The sequence below is a fragment of the Coffea arabica genome, chromosome 2e, assembly GCF_036785885.1.
Source record: "Coffea arabica cultivar ET-39 chromosome 2e, Coffea Arabica ET-39 HiFi, whole genome shotgun sequence".
Classification (NCBI taxonomy): Eukaryota; Viridiplantae; Streptophyta; class Magnoliopsida; order Gentianales; family Rubiaceae; genus Coffea; species Coffea arabica.
In genome coordinates, this window is record NC_092313.1 from 11,905,857 (window position 1) to 11,924,296 (window position 18,440).

Consider the following 18,440-nt stretch of genomic DNA (forward strand, 5'->3'; position numbering starts at 1 on the left):
TCGTTGCACGAATGAAAAATGGCGTGATGACGCGTTTAGTATAATGGATATGGTTTACTATTTCGTTATTTGAGCAAATATTCTTTAAAGTAAGAGGATAAATGTCATCGACTAAGGCAAAATATATAAAAAATTGAAAAGATCTCTTGAAATAAAAGTTAAAACCCTAATAAAGAATTACGATAAAAAAAAATTCGAAAGTTTTAAGAAAAGAAAAAGGCATATGAAGAGATTAAATAAAGAGCTTAAACTATCACTCATTGCGTTAATTAGAATTTGTTCCCTAAACTATCACTAACTTGCAATTTGCACTCTTAGCTATCAATTAAAGCAATTTTATATCTCGTAGTATTACAAATGTCTAGTACATTGCTCAAATTGATTTAAAGAAAAGATTTTACTAACCATGAATAAGAGAGCTTCAGTGAACAAGACAAATTGAGGGTGCTACAGTCTCTCCACTACAAAATAGCAACACAAATCTATTAATTTGCTGCTCGTTTGAGCAACGTGCATTTCCTTGATAGTAAAATGTATACTAAGCACTAATATTGATACTTTAGGCTGCAAATAGAAAATTAGTAGTAATACTTTTTTTTCGTCGTTTAAGAAGTTTTCTGCTTTCCATTATCAAAAAAAAAAAATTGCTGCTTTCCTATCCCAGGCTTCAAGAACTTTTTCTCCAAAGCTGGCTATGTTCTTGGTCAGAGCCCAGGAAGGACAACTTCCTCACATCTCCTAGGTGAACAGGGAAAACAGAAAGAAATTAATGCAATAGTCAAAAGATAAGGTATCAACTGTTCACCATTGATTATGTGATACCAAGTCATCATGTCCTCCATTACGCCAAATATATATTTGTTAACAATGCACTAAAAAGTTAGATTATGACACAAAAAGAGGATGAAGGAAAATCTCCTCAAATACGAGGGATGATTTTCTGTTTTTTCTTTTGTTCTCTTTTCCCACAAGTTTCTGAATCAAGAAGTGTACTAACAACAGATTTGATAACAACATATATAATATTTGAGAAAAACTGTATGTGGGACTACATTGCTGAGTAGTTGGATCTACAGAGAGAAGTTTGACAACAAAGATTTGGTCAAGTCCTTCACTTCCAAAGCTCTTCCATTGGAATACCACGCTCTTGTGCAACTTCACTAAATTGCCTCATCTTCAGCACAGCCACGACTGTTGCTCTTGCATTATTGAGGGGATTGTTACTTCCAAGCTGCTTGCCCAGAGCATTCTCAACTCCAGCCAATTCTAGAACAATCCTCACAGCTCCACCAGCAATCACTCCAGTACCCGGGGATGCAGGTCTAAGCATGACTTTTGCCGCACCATAATCCGCATCAGATCTGCCAAATTACATGGATATCAGAAGATAAATTAACCACATATCAACAATAACCAGAAATTTAGTCAGAAATGATACCCTCTTAAAGTGAACAAAGACAACTCTCAAGCAGGCAAGGTGAATTCTGTGTTGATGCATATGTACCCTGTCTGGATAGACAGAAAGCACGAGGTACCAAGTGAACTAAAATATCTGAGGATCCCAGTCAATATTGTCAACTTTGCTATCCATATTGCCATTGGAAGTTTTTGACAAGGCAACAAGTGAGTTTACAACACTTTCTCAGAGCTACCATGCTCATGCATGAAGTTCCCTTTGAGCAGGGCTACAATATTTTGAGCATAAATTTTCAACAAAATTCCAGAAAGAAAAGCCTTGTTGCTCATAGCTGATCATCTACCCTAAAAACCACATACCAAGTTTACTCCATTCTTCTGCTGAAACTTAACAGTACTATCTGCTCAAGAAAGATGATAGGATGCCATGATCGTCAAAACAGGTCTAAACCTCAAAAAATGGAACAAACATCATCCATCAAAACTTCTTAGGACAACACCATATGACCACATGCAAGCAATGATCCATGGCAAGATGACAACATGCAAGCAATTAAATATCAAAGAACTTATTTTAGGCAGTTTACATGACAAGGACATTTAGTTCTTTGTTCACTGTCATATTCTGCCTCTACAGCACAAAGTTAGAAACCGTCTTCAAAAAGGTGGATATTCTATACAGCAGCTCGTGGTTTAGGCTTTGAAGTAGAGGAGAAAACTGTAGAGAAGCTGATTACTTGATCTGTAAACGCATAGATACCATAGCTGCTAGAAAGACTGATTTTTATTCATGGACTGCAGTATCCACTAGCTACATGCTTGTAGCATAGCTGCTGCTTTGCTTTTTGGATATCTTTCCATGCTTTAACAAGCAAGCCCAAGCCTTGAACTTATAAGCCCATAGGATTGACTGGGCATAAGCTGAAAGTCAAGTTGTACGTATGAAAGGATCTGAAAGGTGCTACTACCTTAAAAAACAGCAGAACATTGCTGGCTGAACAAAACATGTAGCTAGGCAACTCAAAAATTAAAATTGTAGCTAGGTAGATGGCAAGTGCTGTCTAGCTTCCAGCTGTTCTTTATCCTCCTATGGAACTCAAAGCCAGGTAAAAAGAGCTTGCTGTTGGATCATAGTCTGCAAGAAACGTGAATAAACAGGGAACTAGTTTTGAAAAAAACTAGTTATATGATCAAATAATCCGAGCTTTGACTTTGAAGTTCGCTTTTGGAACCAGATTTGGCGTAAACTTAGCAGTTACAATGGTTCAAACCACTGTCATTTTGCAAAAGAGAAAATTTCAAAAGATTAACCATAAAAAGCTCTCGTAATTGCAATGGAAAGAAGCGCGTAACAAGTTCGTCTACGCATAAAGTTCACTTCATAGGCAACTAATGTACCTAATACTAGGGAGCTGTTTATTAACATTTCTAGTTATGTTAGACTGCCACTTCAAGTCAGCTAAAAACTTTTATCTGCCCTAAAATGACTGATCCGCAGTAGTCTAGGAAGAACACAGCAAATTCCTGGCAAATGCCTATCTTCATAGCTCAAACAACTGCTAGAATCCCACATAAGATTTCTTTCTTTCCTTTCAAAAGCAGTATATAATTAGTCCAATGAAAGTTCGTAAGGTTGACACCCAAGAAAAGCTTCATATGCACCATAATAACAAATGCTACGTCACAATCCAATAACTTTTATTCAAAAACAGAAGACCAATCCTAAAATGCCAATTCATTACACAAAATTCCAATTCCAAGAACAGAACTTTCAACTAAAACAGAGCTAGCCCGGATGATTTTACCTGTGAGGAAATGTCAGATACTTGGTCATGGGCACTGTGATGACATTCCTTCTAGCATTAACAGCAGATTTCTGAACAGCAACAGCAACTTCCTTAGCTTTCCCAACTCCAACACCAACATGTCCCTTTTTATCACCCACAACAACCACAGCCCTGAAATGCAATTGCTTGCCGCCTTTAACAACTTTGGTCACTCTGCTCACTTGCACCACTCTCTCGTCAAAGCCATCTTTAACCTTTTCCCTCTGGCCTTGTGACCCAAACCCACTTGTCTTTTTCACCTTAGGATCCATCACATAGATGTCATTTCCAAGAAAAGTTTCACCACTGTATGCTGGCCCATAGATTTCTTCATACCCTCGGGCTATTTCATCTTCTGTCTCAATTGGCCCTTCGTCAAAAGAAGGAGGTGGAACAAAGTCTTCCGGGCGCTCTGGTGGGTCGAATGTGGAGACTTCTTCCGGGTCTACATTGTCAAAATAAATTGTTTCCGCACCACCAGAAGTAGCCTTGACGGGGCTGATTTTTGTGACTTTGGGAAGGAGAAATAGGGAATATTTGGGGTTTTTTAAAGGGGAGAGGGAGGGGTGAGAAGAGGGGAGATGGGAAAGGCGTGGTGGGTGATGAATGGAAAGGGAGGAGAAGGTGGATAAGGAGCTTGGAGAGGCAGCCATGTGGTGGAGGCGGTGGTGGCTGGAGATGGAAGTTATCAGTGGAATAGTGAAGTGTAAGCAAAGGGGGTGAGTCTTATCTCACTTCTCTTTTCCCAGTTGTGAGGGAAGATGAAACGGTGAATCGGATTTTTTTTTTTTTCCAGACTTTTGAAGATGAATCGGATTTGGATGCGCTTTTTTTTTCGTTTTTTTTTTTTTTTCTCCTCCTGAGCTGGGGAAAGGTCAGCTTCATTAAAAGGAGAAAAATATTACACTATAGAGTAGGCGTTTGTATTGTACCTGATGATGTCCAGACCAACTGAAGGAATGGAGGGCTAAAAATCTGGCAAAATAAGCAACCGGCCAAAAAGTAATGTAATGGCGGATAGAGTTGCCTATACAAAGAACTATTTTCCACAAAATTATACAAATAACTATTGTATGTTTCCCTTGTTTTTTTAGAATATAGATACTAATACAAAGTGGCTTGGTTCAAATATTTTTTTTGTCACTTTTTAACTTCAATTTTTACCCTTACAAGAATTAATTTTGCCCTAATTACTTAAGCACAAATTACCAATATAGGTACCCATACACATTGTAATTATCAAATTAATTATAATATTATAGGAAAAAATATTAGTAAAAGATCACAGTTCTCGGTACTAATGAAAGTTCCATATATAATAATCACATAAAGAATAATTCATTTCTAAGTTGCACAAACACGGCTTAACACTAGTAGTGATTAATTGACTGATCCTTCCGTGCTCTAATGAATTGAGTTTGAGCTGAATCTTGGGACAACCTCTAAGGTTTGTTCTCCTGAATAAACAAACAAATTTTGATCATTGCAAATGTGCTCAACTGGGATCTTGGGCCTCAAATAAGGTCTCGGCCCATTTTCAATAACATCAGCCGAATAAACCGAAATGGAAACGTGGCATCGGGGCAACACGTGTCATCTACTAAGGGCACGTGGCATCACGTGGCACGGTCCTCTGCTTTCCCACGTCCATAGAAACATTACTACAATTTTTTAGACAAAAAACTGTTGGATAAAAGTTTAGGTAAGTTTAGTTTCAATTATTATCACGAGTTAAAACGTGTCTTCGAAATCATAAATCTCTATAAATAGATTGTTCATCAATATAGATGTAGCAAGATTCAAATACACTTTTATAAAAAATAGCATGTTGTTATCAAATTAAACCAACTTATATTGCACAAATTAAAGGCCCATGCTTTTCATCTATAAGTCCCGAAACCTCAAAAAAGGCAGCCTTCACCTTTAGCTCCCGAATTCTCCACCAGGTTCACCGAGCTCTTTGATATATTCATTTCTTTTAATTTTTCAATAGCGAGCATCTAAAAACGAAATATATATATATATATATATATCCAAGGATCACATCACCCTGCAGACCATGAATTTTTTTTTCCACTAGTTGTTCAAATGTGAGATGGGGTATAATTAGAGCTGTAAACGAACCGAATCGAACCGAGTATCTCATGTTTGAGCTCTGTTCGTTAAGCAGTTCGAACAACGTTCGTGTTCGTTCGTTAATTTTCGAACTCCAAATCTGTGTTCGTGTTCGGTTCGTTAAGTAAAATTCGTGTTCGAGTTCGAGTTCGACTCGTTTAACATAAACGAGCCGTTCGCGAACATGTTCGAAATGCTCGAATCCAAATTATTTTATGCCTTAAATATGCCATGCAAATTATTAATCATTCTAAAAAATAATTAAAGCACTAAGTGACTAAATTTTATTATTCATTAACTATATAACTAACATTAACATAAAAATAACAAATAAAACAAAGAAATTTGCCCTCCAAATATAAAAGTCCAGCCATAAAATTAACCCTAAAATTTGTTAAATGATAATTATGTCTATGTTCGCGAACGTTCGTTAAAACTCGCGAACATGCTCGTGTTCGCTCGATTATTAATCGAACAAAAAAATTCGTTCGAACTCGGTTCGTTTAAAATTTCGAACGAGCCTTTCACGAATACGAACGAGCCGAAACGAACCGAGCTACCGAACAGCTCGGTTCGTTTAACAGCTCTAGGTATAATTGATCTATTGATTGAATATAATAGCTATACGTATATACATAGATAATAATTAGGGAAAATTGCAGAAACCTCTCTTGAGGTTTCTAATAGTAGCACTCACCTCCCCTCTAATTTAAGAAATTCCATTGACCACCCTTGAGCTTAAGGAATCTATTACAGATTCGGTCCAAACTAGAAAGAGTCCCATTAAAAAAATTGTTTTAAGAATTGAGATCAGAAATTTGTGCCTGATTTGTCCTTCATCTTGCTTGCCTAGTAGTATTAGCAAAGAAAGGACAAAACCTATTAAGGATTAATAAACTTCAAGGGGTATAAGTGCATACCATTTTCTAATGCACCTGCAACAGGTTAAACATCAGGTAAAAGCAACGGCTAAATGAGATCTGGTTTAGCAATCCATTACTACAGTTGGTTTTACCGGTAACACAGCTGATTTCCTTGACTTTAGTTTGGTAGTATAGAGGCGAAGTGTTGTAGCAAAAAGCATGGCTTCTTCTAGCCATGGGGGAGAATCATAGAACTCCCCAACATCTTTCACAATAAGGAACAAATATTGCACCTGCAATTGAAAGGCAACACTGAAGATTTCTAAGATCGAAAAGAATTCCAACAAGTTATATATTTTTTTTTTGTGCAAAATGCAAATACTTCTAGTGGTATAATGGTCCCTAAGAAGAACATTAAAAGCTCAAATGCTAAAATCTCAACAACAACTGCCTTCTTCCTCAGCAATGCAAAGGAAAAGGCCAATCGTAGTGGCAAGGGTAGGAGCTCTAAATGTAGCAGTCAACATACTTTTCCATTATCAATCTTTTCATAAGGTAGTTTAATTAGTTACTCTATTTGTTTAATTAGTAATTAATTAGCTTATTTACTCCCTCAATTTATTAATAACCAACATTCATTCTTTTGTAAAACTCGTTCATCGAATAACCACAAATAATTGGGGTAGCTAGGTAAATTCACACAATCTTTTGACAGCAATAGACCCCAATTAGTTCCTAGAGGAGGTCACTGCTATTTTTGTAAATTATAGGAGAGGTGAGTGCGCAATTATCCGTAATAATTATATATACATCGATTTTCTTTTTCGTGTTCTGCATTGAGAAGTTTTACTACTCCACTAAACTAGACAAAGATAAGTACTACGCAGGTGACCAGTGGCCCTATTGGGTTGCGCGAGAGAAGACCCACCCAGAATTAAAAAATGAAGAAAGGAGTCCGAAGAGGATTGAGCAATCGGGTATCAACAGCCACAACACACTTTTGCAATACGTGGCACTTTCAGCTACACGTGTCAGCATGAGAAAATGCCACCCTCTTTCCTTCCTGTGACTCCTCAAATCCCGGCCCACCACGATAACTGTGGGAGGCTGTGAAGATTTTCCAAATTCGGTTGAAAGTTGAAACCTGCAAAAGATTAATACTAATAGAAACTGTCGAAGAAATACAGATTCTTTCCAAAATTGGAGGTCAGTCTTTTTGATCAACAATGGCAGCCATTCCTATAGCTAAAAACGCCGCCTTCAACCTTTCCAAGGCTTTTCCCCGGTCCAATTATCCTCTTCTTTACGGCAAAGTGTCCAGGGTCTGTTTCACTTCTGCAACAAAACATTCCGAGGTAACAACAGTAACAACGCTACCCTTTTTACTACTAGTACCACTAGCATATATAATATATTCTTTTAACTTTCTTTCTGATTCTGCTTCATATTGCCATTTTAATTTCTGGGTTTGAGTCACTAGCAATTCTTTTGCATGTTTACATGTTTTATTAGAAGTCTTGATCTTGCGGTAGTGACTTTTCCCAAAAATGAACTTAATCACCTCTTTGTTTTATTTTTTTTTAATGTTTCACGCCTTTGGACAAACTTGTAGTGTTGTGCTGACTGATTATGTATATGCTTGCTGTGAAGGGTCAATATGCAGAACACGATGATAGAAGAAGAGATCACGGTAGGGATCTTTATGCTGATAAGTCTGATGAAGATGCCGCTGAAATGACTAAGAGAGCAAGAGAAAGTGTGAAGGAAAGCATGGGCAAAACCAAAGAGCGAACCCAAGAAATGGAGGAGAAGGCCAAGGAGGCTGCTGAGAAAGCAAAGCACAGGACTGAAAGCGTGGCTGAAAGGGCAGCTGAGAAGGCCAAAGAAGGGAAAGACTGGGCAGCGGATACAGCGCAAGAAACTAAAGAGAAGGCCAAGGATAGAGCTGATGAAATGAAGGAGAAGACTGAAGACACGGCTTATGAAATGAAGGAGAAGACTAAGGGGACGGCCGAAACGGTGGCCGAGAAGACGAAGGAAGGGGCGTATAAGGTGGTGGAAACGGCCGAGACTGTTGGGGAGAAGGCTAAGCAGACTATGAAGGATGCTTGGGGAGCTGCAAAGGAGACTACTCAGAAGATTAAAGAAACTGTGGTTGGCAAGGATGATGATGATGATAAGGACCGTGTTGAAGATTTCATGGAAGATCATGTTAGGAAGCCTGCTAGAAAGCACAGGGATATCCCTGTCACTGAGGCACCTAAGGGAGAGCACCCTGACGGTGTGACAATGGATGAAGATGTTGTGGAGCTGAGGAGGAAAGCAGGGCAGCATGATCATCACGATAAGAAACACTAGGATTTAATTAGAAGTTGCATATTTACTTCGTGTTTTTTTTTTTTTGAGGATGAATTAATAATTTAGTCCAGTTGTATTAGTTTTTTGACCCTTATGGAATCATCCTCCATTTTGTGGTGTCCTTTTCTTTTCTTTTTTCCTTTTTGGGGGGTTAACAATTGTTGTTACATGTTACCATTCAAATGCGCAATGCGTTAATTACATACAAATTTTTTAAGAATGAAAACTTTTTTTTTCGCAATGTCATCTTTAAAAACACTATTGGGTATTACTTGCTAAGTTAATATTTTAATTTCAAAACATTGCTAAAAATAAGTAAACTTGCTATTTTTTGTGGAAGTTAATGTTCTACTCTCAATATCAAATCAATTGGTAAGAACAGGAAAGGGAATCATAGCTAGGAACTTGGACTGGAAAACTACTGAAAGTAAGAGGTGTAATGGAACGCAGGAATGAAAAAGCTACGGAGGAAGAAGCTCTGGCAATAAGAGTTACGTTAATGATGGCCAAAATTGCAGGATGGACTAAGATAGAAGTCCAATCAGACTGCAAATTTGTGATGGAACCAAATCAATGCAAGCAATGTTCAAGACATTAGTTTTGCAACAGTCCTCGAGGATACTAGTTTTGCAACAGTCCTCGAGGATACTGAGGAGATGAAGGGAGAATTTGAACAGTGTAACTTTTCTTTTGTGTATAGAGTAGGAAATATATGTAGCCATGCATGAGTTTAACGTGCAATCAAACGGGAGAATTTGAACAGTGTAACTTTTCTTTTGTGTATAGAGTAGGAAATATATGTAGCCATGCATGAGTTTAACATGCAATCAAACTAGTACATGACATAGAATGGGATAATGAGCTTTCAATGGATATAGCAAGGAATGCATGAGTTTAACGTGCAATTAAATTAGTACATGACATAGAATGGAATAATGAGCTTTCATGTGGCTAATGGATATAGCAAGGAAAGATATGAATGGGATAATGAGCTTTCATGTGGCTAATGGATAATGGATATAGCAAGGAAAGATATGAAGGCAATTGCTCCTTTTGGTAACTAACTCATGATGTGATATATACTCTCTTGCAAGGTCAATGCAAGAGAACAAAAACTAATTGTGATTAACAGCTAGGTATTTTTATCATTTTTACCATGAAAAAAACTTCAGAAATTAAAACACCAAAAACAAAAAAGTGAGATTCCAAAAAATAGTCCCTTTATCTGTGCTCTGCCCCTCTTAAAATAGAACTCTGGCTTTGCAACTGACGTTTAAGGTTGAGATATTTAGGTGGGGTATCCTTCGCGGTTTCCATGGCCGGCTCGGTTACAGGTTTTCTGACCAATTGTGAGGCCATAGCTGAGAAGTCAGAAGAACAAAAGAGGGATTCGTGAATTAGAGAGGGCAACAAAATTACATAATAGCCCAAGTGGGGTGCTCGGCGTGTATAAAACCATAGTTCCATCATCCATGTAAGAGAGTAGACATTCAGGAAAAGGTTTGCTTTATTGTAGAAAGAAAAAAAAAAATTTTCGATAAATGGCAGGTCTTGAATTACCATCTCATGCTCATAATCTATCCCTTTCATGGGGAGGGATGCAAGGATTGCACCAACGGAAAATTCTAATTCAATAATAGCGTGCTGGGCATTAAAAGAAAGGACTTCTGGATGTAAGAGTGTAGATGATGCAGTTGCTGTCAAACTGGCCATGTGCAAGGCAGCAGAGCAGCAATGGAGGAAAATTAGCATTCAAAATCTAGAACAAGGAACTTTTGGGACTAATATCATATCAAAGAGCACACAGGACAGCAGGTTGGCTATAGTGGCGGAAGACATCCGAAGTTTAAAGGTGTTGTTTCAAATGTACTTCTTTTATTTAGTTAGAAAAGATAAAATATATGATTAGCCATAGAGTTAGTAATTATGCTTTAGGAGGAAGTGATAAATCCTATGTGTCATTAAACACTCTTGTATAGTTTTGATCGAGTTTTTGCTCGCTAATGTCAAGCGTTTTTATAATCAATACAAATCTCTTAAAGTTTCGAAAAAAAATTACTTATAATCATTCCCGTCTTACCACTAAATCCAACTCTCAAAACTTTCCATTCGCTTTAATTTTTTTATATTTGAATTTGGAGCACTAGTCAAATTTTGTTAAATAGAGGCGTTAATGGCACGGAACTTTCAGGCTCAAGATGATTGGGATTGAATTATTGAAGTAATGCGAGTGTGTTTAGAAAGGAGATTATTTGAAATAATTATTATACCACTTTTTATGAAATGATACATATATATGAGAAAAAAAGTTAATTAGAAAAATAAAAGGTTGATTGAAAAATATATTTACGATGCAAACAAATAATATTTTGCAAATAAGCCTCAATCCAAACAAACCCAATAGGTCTAATTTTGGTTGTCAAATCCACAATAGATCAATAGCCTCCCTATTTTTTCTTATTTGTTTTTTGTAATAATTTTTTTCTCTCTAGGATGCTCTTAGTGAGAGTTAATTGAAAATTCACTTTGCAAAGTATGTTACCTGTACAAATCACTTTTTAAGCTACTTGAGAAAAAAAATACATCTAAATTGTAAGTTGAATTTAAGTTAAGAATAAAATAAATATTTTCCTCAAAAGAAAGGAAAATAGTAATTCAAGATTTTCAGCAAAGGTTGGAATTATTCATTCAAAAAAAAAGGTTGGAATTATTAACACAATGCATGCGGTCTATCTGGACCAAAGTTCGTTTATTTAGGCCCCAAAGAAAAATAAAATTTCCTCCAAAAGCCATCTTTAAGTGGGCTGAAAAAAATTTTCAGGGCTTTGTACCATTAACATAGGCCTCATCACGTCAATGATTCCGTCTTTCCGAAGCTGTGGGCTTCAAAGGATATTTGTATCGTTCCTTATGGGGCCTCCAAAAGGCTTCCTACCCTTGAGCAACTCATATGGGCCTCCACATTTCATTTGCTCCATCTTGACCAAGCAAAAGTTCAAAATAGTAAATCTTTCTTATTAACAAAAACTTTCCATGCTAAACTAAAATAAAATTTTTGGACTCAAGCCCCATTTGGAATCGAGGTACTTTTGGTAAAAAAAAAATATATTTTTAGGTGTTAAAAGCACTTTTAAAGCGTTTGATGAACATCATCCTATAAAATTAGGAACAGAACTTTTAGTGTGAAAAGCACTTTTAGGAAAAATTCAAATTTGGTGCTTTTAGAGTAGCTTTTTTTATTTAAAAAATAAAACATTAAATTTAATCATTTTATTCTATATTATAAACTAAATAAAGAGATAAATATATTTAAAATTTTTAAATCACACGTTATCCAATATAGTAAATACTTATTGAACTATGTCTCCAAATAGCATATTTAAAAGCACTTAAACACTAAATAAATATTTTTATTAAAAACCCTATTAAAAAAGTATTTTTTTAATAAGCTATTGCAATCCCAAATTGGCCCTCAAATTATTACAAATCCTCCTGATGAAATTTGGACTTTACTGTATAGGATTGACTTATCCTCGTGTTATTTCTTTATAGTTTTTGCTTATAGCCTCCATCTGACCAAAAGAAATAATAATAAAATTTCTGGACTAAAAACGTAATGAACGTTTTAAAATTGGAATAATTGATCAAAGCATGCATTCTTTTAACTTTTGTGAATAATATATTAATAGTCAATGGCTAGCCAAAATTCAAATATTCTAGAAATTTTTTTTTTAGGTAGAACATTCTTTACACATGTCCCCGCCAACTCTGAAATCATGCATGCAACTCTGTCTAATTACATAAGTTCCTATAGGAATACAAAGCTTGCTGATTTCTCCCTTGGAAAACAAATGATATTTGCATTTTAAACTAAATTTTTTGACACTTTCTTTACGTTATAAAATGTTAAAGTGGAGCCATGAAGTGCAAAAATCAATTACCCTCAAGAAAATTAAAACTTTTTTGAAAAACATTCGAATACCTTTTCCCCCCTTTTGTAAGGAATGCCCTAGAATAACTAATTTGTAAAATTTGGTGACCAACTCAAGTCAAGTTTTATTTTCGGAATAGACCGTTGGTAAAATGGTAACAGGAAAGCTTCCGAGAATGAGAAAATGGAGGACTCCTAAGTCAAGGTCCTCGTCTGACGTCAGAACAGACATTAAAAAATTGAAATACGAGTAAGAAAATTCTCAACTCCCCAACTCGTAAGAGAAAGAAATGAAAATTAATGACAAAGAAGAGGGAGATATCAAAGTGGAATGAGTGAGATAGAGACAGTTTCATTTTCTTGCAGGAAGAAATATATTTTATGAATGAGACAGATAGAAAAGCATGAAAGGAAGAGTTCATGAGAGAAGAATCTTAGTATAGCAAGTGATCTGACAAAGCCCACCACCCCTATTCTACCGCCCCGCCACCACCCAACCTACTGGCGGGCCGCTCTTCAGCCGCCTCTGCACCCTGTAAAACACCAATCCCTTCTGTTACTTCATCATATATATCATCTCTCTTTTGACCTTAACTAGCTATACGTCTCTTTCTTGCTTAATCTTTGTTTTTCGTTTCTTGCTTAATCTATCTTTCGATGTTCATCCTCTACTACGTTTCATGTTAACAGGTGATGTGGTGTTCTAGGAAATGAGTGATAAGTAGGATTTTGGGGAATTTTTGGACTTAATTCGACAAAAGAATCCCATTTTATTTTGTCTAATTTAATTCTTCAGGTTTATGATACCTTCCCTTGATAAAACTTGACCTTAAGTTCAGCGTTATCTAAAGGGACGGACACCGTACAAAAGTACAGTTTTTATTGTCTCTATTTTTCTCTAGGCTTGGGGGGGGAGGCTCTTAAAGAAGACCTTGACCTTATGGATACGGAAGAAACAAGAATATAGCAGGTGACCTTCAACCCTCCTCTCTCTCCAGTCCAGTTTATTTCACGGGTTGACCTCTTATTAGGGAAGTGAATCTATGTGGATTGTTGGTGGATTTGACTAAAGATTATGCGGCAGATTGAGGGGCTTTTAATTCTTGTTTTGGTTTTTCTTCTGCTATGGAAAGTATTCAATTCAGCTTCATTATGAGGCAGCCGGAGTTATGATTTTAAACCCCGAGTTGGATAAACATCCTCAGTTTCACACCAGTATTTATTTCCACCAAGCTGAATTCTCGTAATCTCACCAGCACATTTGTTCAGACTCCATATTTGAGGTATATCACATTAAGTTTCCAGTCGAAACATTTATTATTTCGTTGTGCATGCCGTCAAGGCTGCTACACCGGAATCTTTTGAGGGCAAGAGGATTTCCATCATAAATACTCGCCTGCACTTTGCTATATTCGCACCGAAAAGTTTCACAGCAAACAAGTTTGTTAGGAAAAAAACAAGTTAGAGGTATAAATTCCAACATCTCAATCAAGAATGGAGCAAGAAGGACAGCAACAAAGGCAATCCAAAGAGGTGGAAAATCCTGCTCCACATCAGCCACCACCACCCAGGAAATGTCCTAGGTGTGAGTCGCTCAATACCAAGTTTTGCTACTACAACAACTACAATCTGTCTCAGCCTAGGTATTTCTGCAAGAATTGCAGGAGATACTGGACTCATGGTGGAACCCTAAGGAACGTTCCAGTCGGCGGTAGCTCTCGAAAGGCCAAACGGGGCAGAGTTTCGCCTATTTCATGTGGTGGAGAGAGCTCAAGATCTCGACCTTTCCCACCGACAAGACCACAACAACCACCACCACAGCAGCAGCCAGAGGGTATTTTCCCAAACATAGCCAACATGGCTGCCTTGGTTTCAGGGATTGTTAACTTACCCCCGAGCACCCAGCAGTCCTCGAGAACCATTTCTTGGGTTCATCCACTAATACCAAGTTCAATTTATCCAAATGGGCTGTTTGCTGGATTTGATGGCATGCAAATGCCACCCTTGAGCGGCCAAGGTCAAGGAATGAGTCGACCACTCCATATTGGCGGTGGGATTGATGCTACTACTGGAGCGGGTGCTAATACCCCAATCTTTCATGGATTTGATTTCTCATCCATGAAACCCCAGCAGGCTCCATCTCAACCGCTGCAAATTCGCGATCAGCCCAGTCAATCCATTGGAATAGGTAATCAATACAAGGACAAGCAACCTTTGTTCACACCTGATGGAAACATGGCTTTGACTGCAGGAAATCTGAATTCTTGGACCACTGCCGGGAATTCCAGCAATGCTAGTACCTCCAACTCCAACATCTGGACCAACACCAATGGAGCAAGCACCTCTTGTGGCCCGACTGATTCTTCTTTCAACCCGAATGACTGGCCTAATATTCCAGACTATGATGATGGTGAATAATTTTCTGATTGCTGAGAAATCAGTTGCAGAAGATCATGTGCTTTTGATTAGAAACTTCGTTGAATCACTGTGTTGCCTTATAGATCTGATATACATAAGAGTGGAAAGAAAATCGGGATTTAAAGGTTTAGGAATCTATGTAAATGGAATAATAGCAGCCTATAGCCAGCAGATTATGGCTAGATGATGTTTAATGTTTACCTTCTTATAGAAAATGTTTGGCATTCGGTTTAGGTTTGTGCTTTAAACTTTTTGAGTTTTTGATCAAAAGTTAAATTTAATTTGCGTGTTAACGCTTTTGTTTTGTTCCTTTGATGCTTTTCAATACCAGTAAGAAAAGAAAAAGGTCCTCGCTTTATTGAACTTAACTAGTAGTTAATTAGGGTACTTTGCAGATTAAAGTTAGAGAAAAGCACGATGGTGAAGAGAATAATGTTTGTGGGTGGATGGCTGAGCTCACATGTCTCCTTTGCAAAAGGTGATAGACAAGATGGATCTTATTTTTGCATGTGCCTTTCTAATCAGAATAAACATTCCAATCATCCAATGCTCCATCCTGCATTACCATGAAATGGAGTTCCTCTACCTAAAGCAAAAAATACCTTCCATGGGTTGCACGTACTAATTTGGAATTGAAATGGTTCTCTCACCGCAAATAGCGAATGATACAAGGCATAAACCCTAAATGTGACAAAATGTTGCCACGCTTCAACATTACTTTTTGTAAATATAATTGATTGTATTGTATAAAAGAGTGTTTTTTTTTTATTTTGAGAAAATGAATAATCATGGGTATGTCCACATTGGACCACACCTTTCAAAAGAATCACTACTTTGTTCACCGTAGAAATGTTAGAATTGAAATTTGCTTATTGATTTATTTTGAAAATGCATTTCTAATCCCCAACTTACACTCTAAGTCCCACCAAATTATAGGTCAAAATACATACTCAACAATCATTGGTAAAAATTATCTCTAACAAATAATCTATGGCCAAGAACAAATAACATCATCACAAAAGCTTTGCATGATCGAGATTGGTCTACCTTTATTTTTCTCTCAAATCATAGTTAGTACTTACAAGAAGTCAAATTTTTTTTAAAAAAGGTAGAATTAAAATGCGTGAATGCTGAATGATGTGTGACAAGTTAACTTTTTTTTTTAGGTTCTTTCATCCCATTAGGATCAATGAAGGGGAATTTAGAACTCACAAAAGGGTACTTTATCAGTGCACAACCCTCTATCTAGAGCTTACTTTGTATTTCTACAGCGCAGAACAATTTAGCTGTCAATAACAACAGGGACTTACACCAGGTGGTGCCCTTTTTTCAACTTTTACGTGAGCTACATGATGAAAGACCATGATGCCATGCAAGGCGTTTTCTCGAATCACCATTCGAGGGACACGTAAATATTCTGATCCCTAGAATATTTCTATATATATCCGCAACACGAAAACCGCACACGCCCACATTCATTTGAAAACATCAATGGTTCTGGACTTCTGGTTACTCAAATTCATAGTGGTTGGCGTGCACGTCCGTACACAGTTTTGAGAAGATAGGTTGTGGATTTGGTGACTTTAGAATAGTTGGCACAGAGCACACCCGAACCAACAATACGTTGATAGATTCAATGCACAATTTTGGCTTTATGGGTTTTGCAATAGAGATCAAATTCACGTAGGGTTGAAGTAATTCGTCCTAATCATAATTATATGTACGTGCAATAAATAACTTAGAGAGAGTGAGGCTTCTGTGCCCTAAGCTTAACGTAATTATTATAAGTTGATGGGATTAAGTTGCTAAACCATTGATTATGTGGTTTTGGAGAAGGGGTTTTTCGAGCATATCTTTCAGCACTGCCATTGAAGATTTTCATTCCGGGAATATGCGCACGGAATAGCTGGTGTCATATGAATGATATTGATATGCCTGCTAGAAGTTTTTGTAGCTATATATGAGATCATCTCACACTAGGTTTAGATCTGAGTTATGAAATATATATTCTAGCTAATCAAAAAGCGAAGAAAATATTGGTTATTCTATTGTTTTATGTCAACCTTTTCTGAACATTCTTTAAAAAAGTTTTGAAGAAAGACAATGTAAGAAAGCAGAATCGACAACTTTGAGAGGCTCATTCTAACTAAGACAGATGAGAGGGAATACTCATAACTCTCATATTATTCGATCATCATGTTTTGTTTGAAACTTAAATCTCTATGCATGGAATCAAAGAAAACTATTTTCTAAATTCTTTAGTGAACCGCCATCAACTTTACAACTCAATCTTTAAAAAAAAAAAAAACTTTACAACTCAATCTTCTCAAGAATTCCAATTTAAAATGAATCGTACGTTGTCCACTTATTATGAAGACATGTTCCAATTCATGTCTTTATTTGGAGAAAAGGCAAAGCTTTTACCAAGCTCCTGCGATTATGTATAATCTCTTCAAAGTTAAAGGAAAAAATTTATACAACCTATAGGTATGACCATTTTCTTTTTCATATGTAGTGCAATTTAGTGGAACAACAGTTATTGCTAAGTCATTAGTGACTTTGAGATGTCATGTACCTAGATAGGTGGTTAAGCCTGTAATGGAGTCGGAAGTGAAATACCCATCCTCTTCATTGATTTATAATACTAGTTCGAAAGTACGTGAATGAAGTGGTCTTCTTCTATCTTTTTTAAGAGTATTAAGAAGATATTTTAAAAAGTTGACCTACTATTTTAAAAAGGACTGAAGCAAATAAAAGAGGGTAGGAAAAATGTGAGTCCAATAAAGATAAAGAAACATTAGGAATCATCAACATACTTAATTTCTTGTGGTGGAAGTGGAGTAGGTTTTGATTAATTTTAAACTAAACGAGTCTATAATATGTACTACATAGACAATTACTTGTATATGTCATCTGTGTCCACCTACCATATACCTTTATAGTCCCTTGAACTATCCTTTGGCAAATACTTTTGTGCATTGCGGGGCAGTAGGTTTGAGTGAAAGCTGATATTACTTAGTCATATTGCAACGGTCCTACAAGCTGAAATTCGTAAGTTGGTGATGTAAAAGGGAGTTGAATTAGCTCTACCATATCAGCAAGACAACAAATTAGGGTGCATCATCAGGAAATGGGCCGACATTAATGGAAATATTGGTAAATGCGCATTTTTATTACCTTAAAAATGCTCAAAGATGGATGGAGGAAGTAAGAATCGATCAAACCCTTTTCTGCTAGGACCAAATCTTGTAAAAAGAAACGACTCGTATAGCAGGCTTGTTTTGTATGGATCAAAAGGTAAAATTGATTTGCGTAAAGGTTTAAAAAATACCGTGCTTAATTAAACATATCGGAAGAATGAATCTAGCACAATGTCTTTTCAGGAACGCATAAGTTTGGTGACTAGTTTGAGATAAAAGTGTCAAAGAAATTGTGACACATAACTTTACCATTGCGATAGCAATATCAGATATAACAATAAACTAATGTTGGAGCAGCAAAGATAAGTTAAAA

General features: G+C 36.6%; 3 protein-coding genes across 4 annotated transcripts; 2 read left to right on the forward strand and 1 right to left on the reverse strand.

Moving 5' to 3' along the window:
• Positions 1–904: 904 nt before the first annotated feature.
• Positions 905–4,177, reverse strand: LOC140036651 (small ribosomal subunit protein uS5c-like). 2 transcript variants are annotated; one of them, XM_072078944.1, is made up of 3 exons: positions 3,222–4,164; positions 1,439–1,509; positions 1,132–1,361 (listed from the first exon to the last, which is right to left on the reverse strand). In XM_072078944.1, exons 1-2 carry the CDS (start codon positions 3,893–3,895, stop codon positions 1,443–1,445), a joined length of 741 nt encoding a protein of 246 aa, XP_071935045.1. In that variant the 5' UTR covers positions 3,896–4,164; the 3' UTR covers positions 1,132–1,361; positions 1,439–1,442. The 2 variants fall into 2 exon arrangements, with proteins under 2 accessions (XP_071935044.1, XP_071935045.1); XM_072078943.1 differs by lacking the exon at positions 1,439–1,509 and having other exon boundaries at positions 905–1,361; positions 3,222–4,177.
• Positions 4,178–7,328: 3,151 nt separating this feature from the next.
• LOC113726037 (uncharacterized) lies at positions 7,329–8,700 on the forward strand. Its single transcript, XM_027249507.2, has 2 exons — positions 7,329–7,575; positions 7,871–8,700. Exons 1-2 carry the CDS (start codon positions 7,447–7,449, stop codon positions 8,576–8,578), a joined length of 837 nt encoding a protein of 278 aa, XP_027105308.2. The 5' UTR covers positions 7,329–7,446; the 3' UTR covers positions 8,579–8,700.
• Positions 8,701–12,802: 4,102 nt separating this feature from the next.
• LOC113726039 (uncharacterized) lies at positions 12,803–15,160 on the forward strand. The gene is made up of 2 exons (XM_072078945.1): positions 12,803–13,044; positions 13,200–15,160. The coding sequence occupies exon 2, from the start codon at positions 14,004–14,006 to the stop codon at positions 14,925–14,927; it is 924 nt and encodes a 307-aa protein (XP_071935046.1). The 5' UTR covers positions 12,803–13,044; positions 13,200–14,003; the 3' UTR covers positions 14,928–15,160.
• The last annotated feature ends 3,280 nt before the right edge of the window (positions 15,161–18,440 follow it).

What these genes read in the sequence shown, in the direction of transcription:
- LOC113726037 (XM_027249507.2), top strand. Translation starts at nt 7,447, where the DNA reads ATGGCAGCCATTCCTATAGCTAAAAACGCCGCCTTCAACCTTTCCAAG. An exon ending in CTGCAACAAAACATTCCGAG is followed by an intron (nt 7,576 to 7,870) that starts GTAACAACAGTA and finishes CTTGCTGTGAAG; the next exon opens with GGTCAATATGCAGAACACGA.
- LOC140036651 (XM_072078943.1), bottom strand. Translation starts at nt 3,895, where the DNA reads ATGGCTGCCTCTCCAAGCTCCTTATCCACCTTCTCCTCCCTTTCCATT. An exon ending in TATCTGACATTTCCTCACAG is followed by an intron (nt 1,362 to 3,221) that starts GTAAAATCATCC and finishes GTAATTTGGCAG; the next exon opens with ATCTGATGCGGATTATGGTG.
- LOC113726039 (XM_072078945.1), top strand. Translation starts at nt 14,004, where the DNA reads ATGGAGCAAGAAGGACAGCAACAAAGGCAATCCAAAGAGGTGGAAAAT.